Source organism: Scyliorhinus canicula, chromosome 18, assembly GCF_902713615.1.
Source record: "Scyliorhinus canicula chromosome 18, sScyCan1.1, whole genome shotgun sequence".
NCBI classification, from domain to species: Eukaryota; Metazoa; Chordata; class Chondrichthyes; order Carcharhiniformes; family Scyliorhinidae; genus Scyliorhinus; species Scyliorhinus canicula.
This window is the reverse complement of record NC_052163.1, coordinates 2,694,378-2,705,850: the sequence shown is the minus strand read 5'-3', so window position 1 is coordinate 2,705,850 and position 11,473 is coordinate 2,694,378. Positions and strand designations below refer to the sequence as shown.

At 48.6% G+C, this 11,473-nt stretch overlaps 1 protein-coding gene across 7 annotated transcripts in view; it reads right to left on the bottom strand.

Annotated features, from left to right (window-relative positions):
- Window positions 1-11,473, bottom strand: part of mbtd1 (mbt domain containing 1) — a 232,280-nt gene that overhangs the window by 74,038 nt on the left and 146,769 nt on the right. Inside the window, exon 1 of one of the 7 annotated variants that reach the window (XM_038776648.1) lies at window positions 921-939. The exons of 5 other annotated variants lie outside the window; for them this stretch is intronic. Coding sequence is in view for 1 of the 2 variants with exons in the window: in XM_038776646.1 (XP_038632574.1) it covers window positions 797-817 (21 nt within the window). In the remaining variant the exon portion in view is untranslated. Of the gene's footprint in view, window positions 1-796; window positions 940-11,473 lie in introns of those variants that run through there. One more of the 7 variants, XM_038776646.1, reaches the window with a different exon arrangement.

Below are 11,473 nucleotides of genomic sequence, written 5' to 3'. Positions count from 1 at the left end.
GGGGGGGGATGGGGGGGGGGGGGAGGGAGACTGGGGGGGGGGGGGAGGGAGATGGGGGGGGGGGGAGGGGAGATGGGGGGGGGGAGGGAGGACTGGGGGGGGGGGGGGAGAGAGGGGGGGGGGGGGGGGGGGGGGGGGGGGGAGGGGGAGACTGGGGGGGGGGGGGGGGAGATGGGGGGGGGGAGGGGGAGACTGGGGGGGGGGGGGGGGAGATGGGGGGGGGGAGGGGGAGACTGGGGGGGGGGAGGGGGGAGACTGGGGGGGGGGAGATGGGGGGTTGGGGAGAGATGGGGGGTGGGGGATTGGGGAGACTGGGGGGGGGTGAGGGGGAGAGATGGGGGGGGGAGGGGGAGAATGGGGGTGGGGGGGTGAGGGGAGAGACTCCTGGGGGGGGGGGGGAGGGGAGAACTGGGGGGGGGGGAGGGGTAGGGGACTGGGGGGGGGGAGGAGAGTGGGCGAGGAGACTGGGGGGGGGGGGAGGGGGAGACTGGGGGGGGGGGGAGGGGGAGACTGGGGGGGGGGGGAGGGGGAGACTGGGGGGGGGGGAGGGGAGACTGGGGGGGGGGCCGGGCCGGCCGCCTCTCCTTCCCCGGGTTGGAGAGCAGGCTGCCAGCTCTCTGTGGGGCTCAGGCCGCGGGGAAGCGGCAGCGGGGCCCGGGGGCCGCTCGCTCTGGGCCGCCCTCCGCACTCACTCGAGTCCCCGGGAAGCCTGAGGCCTGGGCGGGCAGCACAACAAAGAAGCGGCGGCGGCGGCCCGGCCTGCGCTGCGCTCCCCCTGCCTCCAGCCCGCACTGACCAGGTCGCGGGTGTTGTCCATCAGGCCCGGGCCGGCCTCGGCCTCCCGCTCCGCTCCCGCCGCGCGCGCCGCTCCCGTTGGCTTTTCAAACCTCCGCTGCGGAATATCAACAAAATTAGCATACCGGCTGGCAGAGTGCGGCTGCGCACGGCCGGCCCCGCCCCCTGACCTCCTCACGTGCTTCCGGGGCTTTAACCGGGGGAGGTCACGCGCATGCGCACCCGCCATCCTAGGAGCCAGAGTTGGGGAAAGAGGCCACTCGGCCCATGCAGCCTCATCCCACTTTCTGCCTCTTCAGGTGGAGGCTTGCAGCTTGTCAGATCCACATCCAAGCACTTTTTAAATATTTAGGTTTATGCCGTCATCACCCTTTCAAGCACTGAGTTCCTCTTCTAAATCTTGTTTTTTTTACTTTAAATGTATTTCTCCCTGGTTATAAATTCAAAGGGAAAAGACCTCCCCAAACACTATCTTGACCCCTCATGATTTTATGTACCTCAATTACTTCTTCTCTCAATCTCCTCTGTTCCAAACAAAACATCTCAAGCCAACCCAAACTCATCTCCAACACTCCAAAACAGAAATCTTACATTTGTACTCACTTCATTATAAACCACCAATGTCAACATTTATAATGGAAACTATGTCAACTTATCAAAGCAAAGTCGCTATTCTAACCCCCACGAGACCGAGAGGGGTGGCCCAATTAATCTTCCCATGAGCCTGATGGAGTACTAGCTCCCCCAGTCAGGGTGGGAGGCCCATCAGCATTCTCATTAATTCCTCAGGAAAAAACCCAGGCTCGATAGGAGGCAGGGTTCCAGAATAGTCCTGGCTAGGACTTGGACTGTTGCTTATATCTACTTTTTTTCCCGAAATGAAGGTTTGAAAATAACCCTTTTTGACTCTCCTTTCCAGACTCCACCTTGACTACCACATTGGCGACAAGGATAAAGCAGAACCGTAGTTGGCACTGCTAACTATTTACAGTACAGCCACCTCTCCATATAGGAAAGAGCTTTGCACAATTTTGAAGATGCTACTCTTTGGCAGACCCAATGTATTCGATGTGGGTATGGAGGACTGGCCCAGTACGTGGCGCATATGCTCTACTTTGTTAAGGCAAATGCTGTTGTTGGGAATAATCACCTGACGGTAATTATTCTGATCGTCTGTGGGGCCCCAACCTTCAGCCTCATAAAGAGCCAAACATATATGGGCGGCACGGTAGCACAGTGGTTGGCACTGTTGCTTCACAGCACCATGGTCCCAGGTTTGATTCCCGGCTTGGGTCACTGTCTGTGTGGAGTCTGCACGTTCTCGCCGTGTCTACAACCACTCCCGAGCCCCTTTTGGTGACGTGAGGTGCCTTGCCTTACGAAATCGGGGCAGAATTATCGCACCGAATGGAGGACGGACAGTAAAGGTCAATACGCATCATGGACATTGGCCGCAATTATGACAAATCGAAAAAGAAGGGCTGGCTGTCATGTTCATGACGAAGAGATTTCATCAATATGTATATGGGCGTTGATTAAGCATTGCGACGAACCACAAGCCATAGCCCGGGCTTTTTAAAGAGGACAAGGTGATCCCGCCAATAGTCCGAATACAGCAATGGGCCATTTTGCTACGAGTATGTCTTCGAGCATCGGTCAGGAAAGCAGATTGTGAACGCAAACGTGCCAAGCCAGCTCCCATTACCAACACGCCCCCCCCCCCATTCCCACCAAGGGCTGATGGGATTGTTTCAACGCTAAACTTTATGGACACCTTGCCGGCCACCACCAGATATGGTCAGTATTGATGAAGGTGCGTCACACCGTCTTGCAGGGGGGTCAGCAAGAGATTCCATAAGGCGAGGCATCTCACATCACCAAAAGGGGATTGGAGTGTGGCGGCTAGGGGCTTTTCACAGCAACTTCATTGCAATGTTAATGTAAGCCTACCTGTGACAATAAAAGATTCTTATTACCATCATTAGCCATAGCTCCAGGATACAACATGAATACAAAATGTATGCTACCATAGCAACTTGGACTCCTTGGAGGGCCTGACGACCAGTCTGGATCATATTGGTGCCAACAGCACAGAATTTGATTACGGTTCTGACTGGGGTAGATTTGGAGTCTACCTCCTTGCCCGAGCTATGGTGGATGTCACAGCGCCTATGGTCAGGCAGAGAACTCAGGAGGAAATGTCGACATGCAATTCCCAGTATAATGTGCACATAGGAATTCATAATGATTGAGCTTTGTAGGAAATGCAACAGACCTAACATTTTCATTAACGTACTATATTAACACAAATAGATTTAAACATCACCATCACAAAGAGTAAGATTGATTTTAAAGGGTTAATCCTGTGTGTCCCAACTTGGTAAATTCACTGTCACACTCATCAGAATTCCATTCTTAGTCAAGATGACTTTGCTGATCTCAGTCTGGTTAATAGTGTGCAAGGACTTGGGAGATGATAATCAGACAAGGTTGCTTTTCCTGATTAGTATCCAGTGGCATCAGCCACTGGAAAGTAAGTGTGTGCGTATTAAGTATGGGAGGTTCAGGACTGTCATGTCCTCCCCATGCGGAAGAACCTAACACTCACTGCTTTAAATCATACAGGAAGAGCAGTCACTTAGATGAGGGACCAAAATGCAGCCAACAGCATGTGTTCCGTATTTACAAACAGTTGATGTCTTTGGCAGAGAAGCGGAGAAGATTCAATTACAATAAAGTACCTACTACTTACTGAAAGTGAGACTGCTCAACACATCTGCTCAAATACGCGGGACACAGTTGATTTGAGCAACTAGCTCGTCGAAAGTTAATCATTGAACTCCAGGTACATTCAGACATGCAGCTGAGCAGGAATGGCTCCCCCGGGACTAATTCAGTTCAGAAAACATTACCACCGCAAATTAATTTTGGTCAATGTTTGATAGTTGCTTGACTGAGCCTCAAAACTCAGATAAGCAAAAGCAAACAGACCCATGGGTGAAATATAAAATAATTCAACAAAACATAACACAAAGCATTTTTATTTTACATTTGCAGATGGATTTTGTGTTCTGCAGAAAGATGTTTGCACAATTTTCATTTTTTTGTGCGCACATAAGTACCCCATTAGATTGGGTTAAATATGGAAAAACAGGGCAGTACGGTGACGCAGTGGGTTAGCACTGCTGCCTCACGGCGCCGAGGTCCCAGGTTCGATCCCGGCTCTGGGTCACTGTCCGTGTGGAGTTTGCACATTCTCCCCGTGTCTGCGTGGGTTTCGTCCCCACAACCCAAAAGATGTCCAGGGTAGGTGGATTGGCCACACTAAATTGTCCCTTAATTGGACAAAAATGAATTGGGTACTCTAAATTTAAAAAAAGGATTAAGTGATGGGTTGATTGAGGTGTTTAGGATTTTGAAAGGGGAGATAGGTGAATTTGTTTTACTGAATGGGGAGATTGGAACAAGTGGACATAACATTTACGCCATTCAGGAGAGAAGGTCGGAAAAACATCTTCATGAAAAGTATGGAACTCTCTCCCCCAAAAAAACAGTAGATTCTGGCTTAATTAATCAGGTCAAATATGATGTCAATAAATTAATAATAATCTTTATTATTGTCACAAGTAGGCTTACATTAACACTGCAATGAAGTTACTGTGAAGAGCCCCTAGTCGCCACATTCCGGCACCTGTTCGGGTACACAGAGGGAGAATTCAGAATGTCCAATTCACCCAACAGCACGTCTTTCGGGACTTGTGGGAGGAAACCGGAGCATCCGGAGGAAACCCGCGCAGACACGGGGAGAACGTGCAGACTCCGCACAGACAGTGACCCAAGCCGGGAATTGAAACTAGGACCCTGGCACTGTGAATTGCTAACCTATGTGCTAAGGCGCAGGGGTGGAGTTAAAATACAGAAAAACTATAATCTCACAGAATAGTCAGATGGTCTGAATAAAAGCGCTGCATTTACTATGTCTGTTTTAACAGAACCATCCAGATACACCGTGTGTTGCTACCAAGGTGAAATATTTGGGTGAGAAGTGAAGGTGCAAATCAGTTTATGGTTTTCTTAAATTTTACATTCCTTAGCCCTCACTGTAACATCTGCCACGCTCAAGAGTCTGGACCTGACAACTATTCAATATGGATATCAAAGAGTCACTTCATGACTTATGCAGGGATCTACTTATTTATTATTCATTCAATGGCTGTGTGCATCACTGGCAAGGCCAGCATTTATTGCCCTATCATAATTGTCCTTGAGAAGGTGATGGCATGGCACCTTCCTGAACCACTGCAGACCCTGTGGTGTAGGTACACCGACCATGCTGTTAGGGAGGAAGCTCTAGGATTTTGACCCAGCGACAGTGAAGGAACGAAGAGAGATTTCCAAGTCAGGATGGTGAACGACTTGGAGGGGAACTTCCAGGTAGTGGGGTTCCCAGGTATCTGCTGCCTTTGTCCTTCCAGATGTGATAGGATTCACGGGTTTGGAAGGTGTTGTTGAAGGAGCATTGGTGAGTTGCTGAAGTGTATCTTGTAGGTGGTACACACGGCTGCCACTGAGCATTGGTGGCAGAGTGAGTGAATGTTTAAGGTGGTGCATAAGGTGCCAATCAAGTAGGCTACCTTGTCCTGGATAGTTTTGGGCTTCTTTTTTTTTTTCAAAATATTTTTATTTGATTTTTAACATTTCAGGTATACAACCCAACAAAGCAAGACAACAAAAAACCCTGACCCCACCCCGTCAACTCCCCCACCCAGCAGCTGACAATAACCAACTCTTTAAAATGTAGTGTAAACAAACCCCATCTCTTGTGGAACCCCTCATTCGCACCTTCTCCAAATACAGGAACTCCATCTAATCCACAAGCCATACTGATACGCAGGGCGGAGAAGCTGATCTCCACCCCAGCAGGAGGTAAAGGCTAAAACATCTGCTCCCGCTCCCGTCTGTAGCTCCAGCAGGTCCGACACCCCAAATATGGCCCACCTGGGACTGGGCTCCAGATCCATGTCCAAGATCACTGACATAGTGCAAAAAAAGGACCTCCGAAATCTCTCCAACCTCGGGCAGGACCAGAACAAGTGTACATGATTGGCCGTACCCCTCCACACCTTTCACAGATACCCTCCACCCCTTAAACAACCGGCTCATCCTCAACTTCGTCACGTGTGCCCTATGCACCACCTTTAGCTGTATCAGCCCCAGCCTCACGCACAAATAAGGGGTTCACCCTCAGCAGTACCTTCACCACATCCCCTCCTCTAGCGCTATCCCCAACTCCTCCTCCCACTTGGCCTTAACCCCCTCCGACAACACCCAGAAATTGCCAAGATGACCCCCAGCCCCATCACTGTCAACGCCCCCTCCAACAACGAGGAAGGCGGCCCCCATCGGAAAAGTTGGAAAAACCTTCTTTGCAAAGTTCTGCACCTGCATATAGTTCCAGGCTTCTTGAGTGTTGTTGGAGCTGCCCACATCCATGCAAGGCGAGAGTATTCTATCACATCCCTGACTTGTGCCTTGTAGATGGTGGACATTCTAAGGGGAGGCAGGGGAGATGAAACCAAAGAGAAAATGCTGAAAAACCTCAGGAGGTCTGGCAGCATCTGTGGGGAGAGAAAAGAGCTAACGTTTCAAGTCCAGATGACCCTTTGTCAAAGCTAAAAGACATAGAAGGTGGGAAATATTTATACTGTGGGGTGAGAAAATGAAAGATGAGTCAAACCCACAGAAACCAAGGGAACAGAGCGCGAATGGCCACAGAAACCAAGGGAACAGAGTGTAAATGGCCACAGAAACCAAGGGAACAGAGTGCGAATGGCCACAGAAACCAAGGGAACAGAGTGCTAATAGCCACAGAAACCAAGGGAACAGAGTGCGAATGGCCACAGAAACCAAGGGAAGAGTGCGAATAGCCACAGAAACCAAGGGAACAGAGTGCTAATAGCCACAGAAACCAAGGGAACAGAGTGCTAATAGCCACAGAAACCAAGGGAACAGAGTGCTAATAGCCACAGAAACCAAGGGAACAGAGTGCTAATAGCCACAGAAACCAAGGGAACAGAGTGCTAATAGCCACAGAAACCAAGGGAACAGAGTGCTAATAGCCACAGAAACCAAGGGAACAGAGTGCGAATGGCCACAGAAACCAAGGGAACAGAGTGCGAATGGCCACAGAAACCAAGGGAACAGAGTGCTAATAGCCACAGAAACCAAGGGAACAGAGTGCTAATAGCCACAGAAACCAAGGGAACAGAGTGCGAATGGCCACAGAAACCAAGGGAACAGAGTGCTAATAGCCACAGAAACCAAGGGAACAGAGTGCTAATAGCCACAGAAACCAAGGGAACAGAGTGCTAATAGCCACAGAAACCATGGGAACAGAGTGCTAATAGCCACAGAAACCATGGGAACAGAGTGCTAATAGCCACAGAAACCAAGGGAACAGAGTGCTAATAGCCACAGAAACCAAGGAAACAGAGTGCTAATAGCCACAGAAACCAAGGGAACAGAGTGCTAATGGCCACAGAAACCAAGGGAACAGAGTGCTAATGGCCACAGAAACCAAGGGAACAGAGTGCTGATGGCAGTCCCCAGAGAGAACAAAAGGTGTGAAAGGCCGAACAGCAGAGAAACTAACATCAGAGGGTAAACTATGACAGATATAGATGTGGGGGGAGGGGGAAGCAAAGGGGAGAAAAGGTAAGGAAAGGAGGGATAAGATAAGGGGGGGTATATATATGTAAAGAAAGACAAGAAAGAAAGAAATGGTAAAAGACAGTTAAAATGAAATGGGGTGAAAACAAAGGGGTTGAGGTGGGGTAGAGATAATCATCTGAAGTTGTTGAATTCGATGTTGAGACCGGAAGGCTGTAGCGTGCTGTAGCTTCACTGGAACACTGCAGCAGGCCAAGGACAGACATGTGGGCATGGGAGCAGGGTCTTGTGTTAAATGGCAAGCAACGGGAAGGTCAGGGTCCTGAATGCGCACAGACCGAAGATGCTCAGCAAAGCGATCACCCAGTCTGCGTTTGGTCTCTCCAATATAGAGGATGTGGAGATGCCGGCGTTGGACTGGGGTGAGCACAGTAAGAAGTCTTACAACACCAGGTTAAAGTCCAACCGGTTTGTTTCAAACACGAGCTTTCGGAGCACTGCTCCTTCCTCAGGTGAGACCGGAAGGCTGTAGCGTGCCTAACCGGAAGATGAGATGTTAGACTTTAACCTGGTGTTCTAAGACTTCTTACTGTAATATAGAGGAGACCACATTGGGAGCAGCGAATGCAGTCGACCAAATTGGAAGAGATACACGGGAAACGCTGCTTAACCTGGAATGAGTGTTTTGGGCCTGTGACAGGAGATGAGTTATTCACTGTAGAATTCCCAGCCTCTGATCTGTTCATGTAACCGTAGTGTTTATAGGGGCTGGTTTAGCACAGGGCTAAATAGCTGGCTTTTAAAGCAGACCAAGGCAGGCCAGCAGCGCAGGTTCAATTCCCGCACCAGCCTCCCCGAACAGGGGCCGGAATGTGGCGACTAGGGACTTTTCACAGTAACTTCATTTTTAGCCCACTTGTGACAATAAGTGATTTTCATTTCATTTCATTTCATTATATGGTTGGTCCAGTTCAGTTTCTGATCAATTTATTTGCTGCTGTGATATGTGAAGGAACTAAGGGCAGCACGGTGGCACATTGGTTAGCACTGCTGCCTCACAGCACTGAGAACCTGGGTTCGAATCCCGGCTCTGGGTCACTGTCCGTGTGGAGTTTGCATATTCTCCCCGTGTCTGCGTGGGTTTCACCCCCACAACCCAAAGATGTGCAGGGTAGGTGGATTGGCTACGCTAAATTGCCCCTTAATTGGAAAAAATAATTGGACACTCTAAAAATTAAAAAATAAATAAATAAATAATGTGAGGGAACTAACAGAGCTATTTTAGATGAGCAGAGAAAACATATTTTAAATCTTTTCCAGGAATGAAAAGCATTTATTTCATTGCAACTTAAAATCCCTTCATTGTCCCCGTGTCTACGTGGGTCTCATCCCCACACCCCAAAGATGTGCAGGGTAAGTGGATTGGCCACACTAAATTGCCCTTAATTGGAGAAAGATTTTGATTTGATTTATTGTCACATGTACTGAAGTACAGTGAAAAGTATTTTTCTGCGGCCGAGGGAACGTACACGGTCCGTACATAGTAGACAAAAGAATAATCGACAGAGTACATTGCCAAATGGTACATCGACAAACTGATTGGTTACAGTGCGGAACAAGGGGCCAAACAAAGCAAATACATGAGAAAGAGCAGCATAGGGCATCATGAATAGTGTTCTTACAGGGAACAGATCAGTCCGAGGGGGAGTCGTTGAGGAGTCTTGTAGCTGTGGAGAAGAAGCTGTTCCTATGTCTGGATGTGTGGGTCTTCAGACTTCTGTACCTTCTGCCTGATGGAAGGGTCTGGAAGAAGGCAATGCCTGGGTGGGAGGGGTCTCTGATAATGCTGTCTGCCTTCCTGAGGCAGCGGGAGGTGTAGACAGAATCAATGTGGGGGTGGCAAGCTTGTGTGATGCCTTGGGCTGAGTTCACCACACTCTGCAGTTTCTTGCGATCTTGGACCGAGCAGTTGCCATTCCAAGCTGTGATGCAGCCGGATAGGCTGCTCTCTATGGCACATCTGTAGAAGCTTGTGAGAGTCGATGCAGACATGCCAAATTTCTTTAGCTTCCATCGGAAGTAGGAGATGTTGTTGGGCTTTCTTGACTGTTGCATCAAAGTGAGTGGACCAGGACAGACTGTTGGTCAAGTTACTATTAAGCTATTTTGCTGATAGGGACAGCTGGTTTTCAAACAGTCGTGCCAGATTGGCTTCAGCAGTCACAGGATTGGGAATTTTACACTGGTTGAAGAGACCGGAGAGGTCACTCTCAATCTTGCTTTTTGTTTTTCATTGAAGAGCCTCATCATCTTCTCTTCGGAACTTAAAGCTATCGACCATCTCCACTTCGCAGCCATTGATGCAGACGGGAGTGTGTGTTGTGTTACGCTTCCTGAAGTCGATGATCAGTTCTTTGGTCTTTCCAACATTTAGAGAGAGGTTGTTTTCGGTGCACCATGCAACCAAATGATTTATCTCCCTCCTGTAGTCTGATTCGTCGTTGTTTGAGATACGGCCCACCACAGTCGTATCATCCGTAAACTTATAGATTGAGTTGGAGTTAAATCTTGCCACACAGTCGTGTGTGTATTGGGAGGGGGCAGCACTTGCCCCGAGGTCTCAGGTTCAATCCCGGCTCTGGGTCACTGTCCATGTGGAGTTTGCACATTCTCCCCGTGTTTGCGTGGGTTTCACCCCCACAACCCATAGATGTGCAGGCTAGGTGGATTAGCCACGCTAAATTGTCCCTTAATTGGAAAAAATGAATTGGGCTCTCTAAATTTATTTTTAAAAATGTGTGTATAGGGAGTACAGTAGAGGACTGAGCACACATCCTTGCAGGGCCCCGGTGTTGAGGACTATTGTGGAGGAGGTGCTGTTGTCCATCCTGACAGATTGCGGTCTGTTGGTGAGGAAGTTGAGGTTCCAGCTGCACAGGGAAATTTTAAAAATGAAAATGAGGGGAGGGGTCAAGTCCGAGATTGCGGAGTTTGGTTATTAGTGTTGTCGGGATAATGGTGTTGAAGAAATTGGGTACTCTAAATTTAGAAAAGAAAAACCTAAAACTACCTTTTGAAACATATTCTTTCAGTGAAGATGGACTCTGTCCCCAGCTCCCCTGCCTCAGCACATCCTCTTCCAACATTAATTCATCAAGAATAATATCACTACAGGGGCAGCATGATGGAGCAGTGGTTAGCACTGCTGCCTCACGGCACTGAGGTCCCAGGTTCAATCCCGGCCGTGGGTCACTGTCCGTGTGGAGTTTGCACATTCTCCCAGTGTCTGCGTGGGTTTCGCCCCCACAATCCAAAGACGTGCAGGGCAGGTGGATTGGCCACGCTAAATTGCCCCTTAATTGGAAAAAATGAACTGGGTACTCTAAATTTTTTTTTTTTTAAAAGAATAATACCACTACAAACCTGGATTTCTGGACTGAAAGAGCAGAAACAACCGCAGCTTGCATTGATATAGGATATAAATATCATGTAAGGCATTTCATGGAAGCAAAATCAGACAAATATGGATACTGAAGCAAAGAAGAATATATGGAAAGGAGCTTGCTCATGGGAGTGGGTTTTAAAGAAGGTTTTAGGGAAGAGGAGAGCTGAAGAGGTTATGGGAGAGTATTGCAAAGTGTAGAACCTCGGTAGCTAAAAGAATCATTGCCAATGGTTGGGCAAAGGGATGGTAAATGGACGCACAAAGATGCAAGTTAGTAAGAAATATGCTCAGCAACAGTGAAGATTTGTTCATAAATTCCTGGGAAACAAGAAAATATTATTTATTTAACCTAATTGAAGTAAATAAAGAGATCAGTTCTTCAACATTCCAATAATAATCTGTGGCCCTAGAATATATTAAAAGTCTTTCATATCACACCTTCTCCATCACACCCTGTTGATAACATGTCTTTATCGTCCAAAAACCATGAGTAATGGTGGGTAGGATATAAAAATGACACATCAATGTGCCGTTCTGTCACACTTGGTTATCACTTTCAGCTAT